We start from the raw sequence: 10,383 nt of genomic DNA, 5'->3' as shown, positions 1-10,383 counted from the left end.
AAATATATTTGAAGCTTTGGACAGCAACAAAAAAATGAAAAAAAAAATCTCTCTCTCTCTCTCTCTCTCTCTCTCTCTCTCTCTCTCTCTCTCTCTATATATATATATATATAAGAGGTAACTTTTCTTTGGATCAAAACAATAGAAGAAGTTGAGGTAACTTTTATTTGTATCAAAAAAATAGAAGAAGTTCAAATTTATAGTTTGAGTCAACTTTTCTCCACATCAAAACAACAAAAGAAATTCAAAATTATGAAGGTTGAAACAATTAAAAAAAATTGTAAGTTTTAATCTTTTAATTTTAGTTGAGATAATCTTTTGTTATATTTTAATTTTTCTAGAAGTCCATATGTAAAAAGAGCTAATATTTAAAAAATGTTGACATATAATCTTACATTACGCTTGCATATTTCCCCCATCATCTCCCCCATACTGGGATGTAGAGTGTCTCTCGGTGCAACAAGTATACAACAACTAACAACAAAGTGAATTTTTTTCCATTTATGTGCAAACATCCAAATTTTGGCTCTCAAATTTGGGCTCAACCTAGTAGTGACACAGTTTTTAGAATATAAACACTCATAGCTCAATGTGGCCTTATTTTCTATGGTGATAGAGCATGCGAAATGGAATCACCTTCGATAAAGTGTTAAGAATTTTGTGTTTCATAGGTATTTAAGTTATTCTAGTATATCTATGACAATTTTTTTTTTTTTTTGTATATTCTCATGAAAAGTGTGTATCCTCAAGTTTGAGCTAGATGTTATCCGCCATACTACACAATGATTACACGTTTGAAATCATATTTGATCATCAACTCCACCAAACTCAATCACTTGAGTTCTAACTGAAGTCCATCATGCAATAGCTCAACTAACCCATAGGAAAAGCGTATTTCCTTCTGGCAGTTGCATGTGCCACATCCATAGCTCGAACTGAAGTGCTGCAAGAGGATAAGATAATGTTTATAGTCCAAATATTATTAAGAGCTAATAATATTCGACTATTCTATTTTTTGATTGGCAGTCTAAAAATAGACTCTGCCCATATGTCTAAAAATAGAAGTCCATCTATTTTTACCAGCATGACCAATCATCAATAAATAATATCTTGCAACTCATAGACCATGATCCATATGTCTAAAAATAGACATGGTCTAAAAATAGACTTTGCACCAAAAATAGCCTGCGGGCCCACTTAGTGAAGGCGACTTATTTTCACTAAGCTCCATCATCTTGTTGCATTTTCAACAGCTCTAAGAGTAGGAAGGTGATTACAACTTAGTATGAGGGAAATGTTGTCACTTAACATTATATTAAAATATACTAAAAATACAATTATGTTTTAAATATATTATATTTATGTTTTTGAGTTAGAATTAGAAATAAAAGAGTAATTAGATTCATATTTTTGAGTTAGAAATATAAATAAAAAATATTGTTATTTTTATTACATGATAATAATGATAAAAACCACAAATGGATTGGAGGGAGGGGGGAAGATGGAGCGAAAGCGCTCTGCAGCCACCCGCGTAGGTTTGGGTTAGGGCAACAGGCATCGGCGCGCACTGCTGTTAACCATGAGGGTTCCGGTTAAGGCAACCTAACCCTACCTCTCCAGACTGAAGACCGCTCCCATCTCCTGTCTCGATACGCTTACCTGGCCCGACTTTTAAGGCTACAACCGTCGTTTTCACCATGGATCCGGTCACTGGCAGTGATAGTATGGACACGAAAGAAGCTATTGATTTCTCCGAAGACCCACTATCCTCCCAGGTAATTTTCAACCGCCCTAATTTCGCTTCGTCGTCTGCAGTTTCCGGTCCTCTGCTATCTGAACCGCATCCCTCTCCAGCGGTCTCTATCCCGGTCCCCCCCCCATCTTGCGCACCTGAAGGCACCATCCAATCTGACTCTGCTGGGCTGGATCTACCTCCCCTTTCTCCGGGGACCCTTCGCTTTTTATCTTCTGTCATCCCCCCATCGCCCCCCTTTGATTCGCGGCTCCATCCTCTTCTAGTCCACCTTTTCCATCGTCGGCTGGTTTTGCAGCGCTTCTCCACTCTCCTTCGGGATGTTTTGAAACCCCCGCCGTCAAGGTCAGCTCTTCCAGGTCGATCCCTCAGGACTACTCTCCGGACCCCTTGATAAATCACCCTTCTGTGCCGCGCATAGGGAAAAAAAGAACAAAGTGCGTCAAATCTACTACCAGGGACATTTCTATTTGGTTTGGTGAGAACATGGCCGCTGAAGAGGCCACTAATATGGCAAATTCTATCCTTGTGGGACATGTACAAGGGCGTGCTTATTCTGCGACGCGACTTACTCAGTGGGTGAAGGAAATATGGGGTGGGATCCTGAAGGAACTCCCTGAAGTTCATGTCCTCCCTCGCGGCTGGTTTGCCCTACACTTCGCAAAGGACAATTATACGGATCTTGTCTTGGCCAAATTCTGGCACATAGAGATGGCACCAGTGTTGCTCAAGCGATGGAGTCCTCTGTTTGATCCCGAGCGTGAACAAATTGGGGCTGGGCCATTATGGGTGCGTCTTCCTGGACTTCCCCTCCAATATTGGAACAAAGAAGTTTTCATTCGAATTGGGAATGCTCTGGGGACTTATCTCGACTATGATCGAACCTTCGTGGAATCCAGGAATAGAACGCTAGCTCGGATCCTGGTACACCTAGACACTCGTGAAGGATTGGAAGAAAAGATCACACTACATTGGGGCAAATACACGCGCGTTCATATTCTTGATTACGAAGGCGTTCCCTTCAGATGCCGTCGGTGCCATAGGGTAGGGCATATCTTCAAAGATTGTCCGCTAAATCAGAGGAAAGATGATGCTCCAGTTCCCACTGCCTATCCTCCGAGATCTTCCTCTCCGGTTGCTCAACAAGTTCCGGCCACGAGCATTCCCTCGCATGCAACTCCTCAGGCACCGAGTGTTACTAATGGTCGTGCTACAGCTCCAGTCACCAGATCTTGGGCTGCCTCTGCATCCGCTTCGGCAGCACCTCCGGGTAAATCTCTCAATCCTTCATTGTCTGATTACTCTTTGACTTCATCATCATTTCCTTCCATGTCTGCTGCATTTTGTTCAATGCCTTCCCCCTTGGTCACTGCCCCTACTATCACATCATCTCAACCGCCCTCATCACCTGCATCTTCCCCCTCATCTTCTAGGGGCTCAAAGCACTCTTACTTCCTTCGCCCTCGCTCACACACCCAGGGATCTCAATCAAACATCGCCGGCCTGGGCATCTCAACATTTGGACTGACCTTGCTGCCTTCTCGAGGGCGTAAATCTGATCTTACAAAAGCCATCAGAAGGGCGGGGGCAGAGGTGGCCATTGGGCGCCAATCTACTATCGATGGGGTACTTAGAGCAAAGAACACCCCCGGCCATCCTCCCCCATGAAGTGCCTATCATTCAATTGCAGAGGCCTGGCTAGTGCCTCAAAGAAACTAGCCCTCAAGAGACTGATTGAAACATCTCCTGTCGACATTATTATGCTTCAAGAAACGCTTGGCCCCGAGGACTCCATTTCGGCCTCTCTATCATCGATCATACCTGGTTGGAAATTCTCGGCCATGGACTCCTCTGGAAGATCGGGTGGCTTAGCTATTGGATATAACCCTGTATCCATTAGGGCCCTAGGCTCTTGGGGGGGACCGGGCTTTCTGGGTCTCGACCTTTTCTCTGCCGACCTGGGTATCAACCTCAGGGTAATCAATGTATATGGCCCGTGTCACCAGCGTGAAGCATTCTGGCAAAACCTTCTGGGGCTTTCCATTCTTTCATCAGAGAACTTGATCATGGGGGGGATCTAAATTTTTCATTGGGGTACGGGGAATCATGGGGTGCCACAGCTCAAATCGACTCGATCACTGCCTTCATGACCGATCTCTTGGAGCGACATGATCTGAGTGATGTCCCCATGATCAAACCCCTTCCCACCTGGCGGAACAGAAGGATCGGTGAAGCTGCTCTGGCTCGTAGACTCGATAGATTCATGATGAAAGGATCTCTGCTTCAAAGGCTTCATCACTACAAACAATGGGTGGGCTCAGGTGGTATATCAGATCACCATCCTATCTACCTGGAAATAAATGGCCCCAACAAAAAGCCTAAAGCTCCTTACAAGTTCAATCATGGATGGCTTCAGGATACTTCCTACATCAAACTTGTTAAGGACTTCTGGCCTCTCAACCCAATAGACAGAGCCGATTCTCTGGCAAAAGGCTTCTGTATGAATCTATCACGGCTCAAGGAACTCACTATCGAATGGGCTAGAAATAAGTACCGGCTGGAAAACTCTACTCTCATGAACATTGAAGCTGAGCTAACCTCCCTCACTGATGAAAGAGGTTTGGGGTTCACATCGGAGGCTGAAAAAGCTCACCTTGTGGAGTTGGAAAATCAGAAGCAAAAGATTCTTAGGGAGAGGGAAGAATCTATCAGACTACGCAGTAGAGAAACCTGGCTTAAGGCTGGAGATGAAAACTCTCGCTTCTTTCACAATTATGCCAAGGGCAGAAAGGCCAGCAATACAATATGGAAGCTCCCTATGGCCGATGGTGGAATGGCTGATACTTTCAACAAGCTATCACAGATGGGATCATCACACTTCAGGAACCTATACAAGCAACCTCCAGGTAACAACCTTGCTGATATTATCAACATTGCTGGACACTTCCCCAGGTTTGTTAACGAGGAGGAAGCAGAGTCCCTATTCGATCCTGTGACCCCTGAGGAACTGGAATCCACCATCAAATGGTTTAAGAAGGAGCGCAGCCCTGGCCCGGATGGATGGACCATCGAATTCTACATCGCATTTTATGAGACGATCAGCCAGGATCTTCTAAGGGTGGTTGAGGAATGTAGGATGTCAGGCTCCATGTACAATGCAATAAACTCCACCTTCATTACCCTGATCCCTAAAACTGACTCCCCTTCCTCATTTGAAGAATACCGTCCTATCTCTCTCTGCAATGTACTCTACAAGATCATCTCAAAAATCATTGCAAATCGCATTCGCCCCATTCTGTCCCGTCACATTGCCCCTCAACAGTTTGCATTCCTGGAACATCGCCAGATTCATGAAGCTATTGGGACAGCGCATGAGGCTTTCCACTCTATCTGGACAAAACACCACAAAGCCATTATCTTAAAAATTGACTTAGCTAAAGCATTTGATAGGGTTAGCTGGCTCTATATCAAGATGCTCCTTATTCATTTGGGCTTCCCTCACAGATTTATCACTTGGATCATGGCCTGCATCACCACTCCCTCCTTCAGTGTGTTGATAAATGGATCTGCATCCCAGTTCTTCCATTCGGAGAGGGGTCTCAGACAGGGCTGCCCTCTGTCTCCCCTCCTCTTCCTTATTGTCATGGATGGTCTCAGTAGGCTTATTGCATCAGCAAAGAGGAATGGAGACATTAGTGGCCTCAAGATATCGGTGGACTGCTTCCTCACCCACCTCCTTTTTGTGGATGACGTTATGATTTTCCTGGATGGAAGCACTCGGGACTCCCGTTCTTTCTCGAATATCATCTCCCTCTTCTCCTCTGCCACTGGGATGCAGGCAACCACTCAAAATCATCCATCATTCTCTCCAGAACCACTGTTCATGAATCCCAGATGGCTCTACAGCTATTCCCTTACAGCATACACCCCTTGGATCAGGGCCTTAAATACTTGGGTTATTGGATCAAGCCTATTAGCCCTAAAGTAGCAGACTGGATCTGGCTTGTGGTCAAACTGGAGAAAAAGCTCAATATCTGGAGCCATAGATACCTATCACGAGCTGGTAGACTCGTCCTGATCAAATCTGTTCTGGAAGCTACTCCGGTCTTCTGGATGGCCTTGGCATGGATCCCTCGCAGCATCCTGTCCAGACTACAGCAGACCTGCAATAGGTACTTATGGAATGGGTCAATAGAAAAGCGCATCTTTGCATGGATTGGATGGAAGAGGATTGCCATCCCAAAGAAATGGGGAGGTTGGGGCCTCAAAGATCTCCCTTCTTTCGCACAGGCCCTGGCTGCAAAGATGGGATGGACACTAATCACTGGGGAAAATCTATGGACCCATATTGTATATCACAAATACATTTGGCCCCATCAAATAATGGATTGGATCCGGCTCCCATCCTGGCCCAAAGCTGGGATATCATCTGTTTGGAAAGCACTCCTCCATGCTATACCACTCATCAGAGATAACCTGATATGGAAAATAAACGATGGCACTATAAAGCAAAGCTGGGTCTGGGTGTCGGTTCTAACAACTTTGCAGAGATCATCACCCTCTGCCATCTCATTCATTTTGCATTGAGCCATAACTGCTTGCATTTAAACATATACGGGGATTCAGAGATTGTCATTGATTGGTTCAATAATATTTCTGCTTGCCACTCGCACACACTCAGCAGTATATTGGATGAAATAAAGTTACTGAAAGAACAGTTTAATAACATCTCTTGCAATCATATCTACAGGGAACACAACAACAGTGCCGAACAACTATCCAAGGAGGCTACGGTACTTCCCAGAGGCGAGTGGATGATACAGGAGCAGCGGGGCGCAAATGCATATCAGTACTATCACCGCCCATACATAGATGCACAATATCATAGGGCAGCTAGCCCATGAACAAACATGAACTGATATTTTTGAACTATTTTTGTATATAACTGATAAATATTATAACTAACAGCCCTGTGAGGCAATATGTATATATGGCGATGTAAAACATCCTGCGAGATGGTTTTTGTTTTTTGATAGACAGTAATGGAATCTACAGATACCCACATGTGTAGTGGAAGAACATACAGCATATGCAAATGCATCTACAACATGTAATTTTTCCAATCAATGAAAGATTACGATTTTTCCAGTGGAAAAAAAAAAAAAACCACAAATATTTTAATATTATTATTATGAAAATAGGGAAAAAAATGTATATTTATATAGTTTGTAATAATAAGAAAATAAATATTAATATATTTACATATATACACGAAAACAATTAAAAAAATAAATCAGCTTAAATCCATTTTAAATATGGATTTGTTAAATCCCTAGAGAAATCCAATTTCTTTAGATGTATTTTTTTCATTTAATTTCATGTCATTTAATACATGAAAAAATTAAAATAAATAAACTAGAGTAGATTCATTTTAAATTTGGATCTATCAATTCAAGTATTTGGAGGGATTCGATTTAGTAAGGTGTATGTTTTTATTATTTAATTCCATATCGTTTAATATTAAGGAATTAATATAGCCCCCCAAGGAGCTCACTTGGCAAGCCCATGAAAATGTAAAGTAAATGTGAGTACAAGGTAGCATGTTCAACTCCCTAAATATGCGGGTGGACCCAATTGGAAATTAATATATGACATGGAATTAAATGTAATTGCATTGATAGATGCAAGTATTCATGGTGTAGAAAACAAAAGCATTGATAGGTGAAAGTATTCCCATTTCAAGGTTACAATTCATATAAACTAAAAAAGCGAACTATTAAGGAGTTAATATATGACATGGAATTAAATGGTAGAAAAATTACATCTTAAGAAATTAGGTCCCTTTGTATGCTTGATAGAACATGGGTATATGCTAGTAGATTATTTGAGGAGCTGTTTGATTAATGAAAAGGTTAATGACACAAGCACAATTATACAAATAGGCCAAGTTGGATCTTTTCTAAAACTTGTTGAAGAGAGGGTTGAAAACCTAATAGACTTCACGAGAGTACTAAAAATGGGATTATCATAACATGATGTAGAAACACAAAAGCATTTGATAGGTGTAGGCGTTCTCATTTTTAAAGAGTTAATATATGACATGGAATTAAATGATTAAAAAAATTACATTTGATAGAACATGGATCTAAGTCGGCAGATTATTTGAAGAGCATACTCAAAATAGGATTACAATAACATGGTGTAGAAAAAAAAAAACAATGATAGGTCCAAGCTTTCATATTTCAAGGTTACAATTCATATAAGCTAAAAAAATGAAATATTAAGGAGTTAATATATTACATGGAATTAAATTGTAAAAAAATTACATCTTAAGAATTGGATCCCTTTGGATGCTTGATAGAACATGGATATATGTTGGTAGATTATTTGAGGAGTTATTTGATTTATCTAATCCTAATAGCATATCTAGCTCTACATTTACATTCGACATGAATGTGTTCAAGCTTCAAATGAAAAGGCTCATGACACAAGCACAAATATACAAAAAGGAAAAGTTGGATCTTTTGTAAAACTCGTTGGAGAGAGGGTTGAAAACCTAACAAAATTCGCAAGAGTACTAAAAATGGGATTATAATAACATGATGTAGAACACAAACGCATTGATAGGTGCAAGCATTCTCATTTTTAAAGAGTTAATATATGACATGGAATTAAATGATAAAAAAATTACAATTGATAGAAAGTGGATCTATGTTGGTAGATTATTTTAAGAGCATACTAAAAATGGGATTACAATAATATGGTGTAGAAAAAAAACACTTTGATAGGTGCAAGTATTCCTATTTCAAAGTTACAATTCATATAAGCTAAGAAAAGGAAATATTAAGGAGTTAATATATTACAGGGAATTAAATGGTAAAAAAATTACATCTTAAGAACTTAGATCCCTTTAGATGTTTGATAGAACATGGGTATATGTTGGTATATTATTTGAGGAGTTGCTTGATTTATCTAATCTTGAGAGCATATCTAGCTCTACATTTACATCCACATATTGTGTTGAAGCTTCACAATGAAAAGGTTAATGACACAAGCACATCTATACAAATAGGCCAAGTTGGATCTTTTGTATAACTTATTGAAGAAAGGGTTGAAAACCTAATAGACTTTGCAAGAGTACTAAAAATGGGATTATAATAACATGATGTAGAACACAAGAACATTTATAGGTGCAAGCATTCTCATTTCATGGTTACAATTCATATAAACTGCTTATATGGTCTGGTTGGAGAAGATATATATAGAAAGATTTCATTAGTTGATATGGCTAGAAGTGATCATGTGATCAGAGATTAAGAGAGAGGTGAAACCACATGGGAGAGTAAGCCATTCAAATTTAGTTCAAGACCTAAAATATGTGGCCATTAAATTCGAATCAACAAGTAAAATTGCAGTTGATCTTGAGCACAATCAATACAGATCTTTCCCATGCTTAACAAGTTTGATGCAAATTTCTACAAGTGTAGAACACTTCCTGGTGGATACCTTGATGTTGCACAACTAAATTGGATCTTGTTTGAGACACATATTTTCAAACGTTACTATTGAATAGATAATGCAAGGAGCATATCGAGATATACTATGGCTACAATGTAAATTTGGAAAATTGTATTATGTAATTTATTTGATGAGCCAACAATATAGTAGAAATAAAAGGATGGGTAACTTTAGCATGGAGGTAATATGAGGGTAATAGAGCATTGATGCTACACACACACACATAAACACCCGTTTAAAAGAGTTTGATTAGTTTGGACTTAAACACAATTTCATTGGACGTACCTCTATATGCAAAAGTTAAGTGTCAGCCTTTATAGGCTTTGACATTACAAATAATAGAGCATTGATATATATATATATATATATATATATATATATATAGAGAGAGAGAGAGAGAGAGAGAGAGAGAGAGAGAGAGAGAGAGAGACCCTTTTAAGAGTTTGACTAAGTTGAAATTAAACACAATTTCATTGGACCTACATGTATATACAAAAGCCAAGGGCTAGCTTTTATAGTCTTTGACATTGAATAGGATTAGAAAGTCTTAGACACTTTTCAAGGAAATTATTTTGATTTGTTGACATTTTTCTATGTTGGAATCTAACTTGTCTAGTTTGAAGACCACATGTACTATAAGAAGTAGTTTTTCTTGCACATTAAAAAAGACTACCATGTCTTGGATACATTACTCATTGCTCTATGAGGTAAATTGGAGGGTCCTTTCCCTTTTTATAGAGTCTTTACCCATGGCTTTATTAGAGATCTAATTACTATAGACCTATGCATTTTTTGGACGAGTCTTGGAAGAATTCATTTGCATATTTTGAATATCTAGGGTTGAGTATCCTCAATATTGGGGTCGTTCTCGCATATTTCATGGAGTTTTTTTAAGTTAAGTGTTACACATTTGAAACTGGTATTGAGGGGCCAAACCCTAAGGATGATGTTGTCTCATTAGTGGAACCAATATTCCCACATTTGGAGTGCCTTTGGAAGCTAATGTGGTGGCTTTGAAGTTTTTCATCCCCTCATTTGAAGAGATGTCTTACTCTTTAGGAGTTTGTGTCTTTAAATCATTGTGTATATGGCTTGACCACCTAATTTTTTAT

At 39.7% G+C, this 10,383-nt stretch overlaps 1 protein-coding gene across 1 annotated transcript; it reads left to right on the top strand.

Moving 5' to 3' along the window:
- Positions 1-3,899: 3,899 nt before the first annotated feature.
- LOC149222252 (uncharacterized) lies at positions 3,900-6,657 on the top strand. Its single transcript, XM_089387549.1, has 2 exons — positions 3,900-4,780; positions 6,504-6,657. The coding sequence occupies exons 1-2, from the start codon at positions 3,900-3,902 to the stop codon at positions 6,655-6,657; spliced, it is 1,035 nt and encodes a 344-aa protein (XP_089243675.1).
- Positions 6,658-10,383: the final 3,726 nt, after the last annotated feature.

This window comes from Pinus tabuliformis, chromosome Q, assembly GCF_031772625.1.
Source record: "Pinus tabuliformis cultivar Carrire ecotype Pingquan chromosome Q, CPIR1, whole genome shotgun sequence".
Lineage (NCBI taxonomy): Eukaryota > Viridiplantae > Streptophyta > Pinopsida > Pinales > Pinaceae > Pinus > Pinus tabuliformis.
The sequence above is the reverse complement of the archived record's forward strand: the minus strand, read 5'-3'. Positions and strand labels throughout refer to the sequence as shown.

What these genes read in the sequence shown, in the direction of transcription:
- LOC149222252 (XM_089387549.1), top strand. Translation starts at nt 3,900, where the DNA reads ATGACCGATCTCTTGGAGCGACATGATCTGAGTGATGTCCCCATGATC. An exon ending in CTGGAATCCACCATCAAATG is followed by an intron (nt 4,781 to 6,503) that starts GTTTAAGAAGGA and finishes TCATATCTACAG; the next exon opens with GGAACACAACAACAGTGCCG.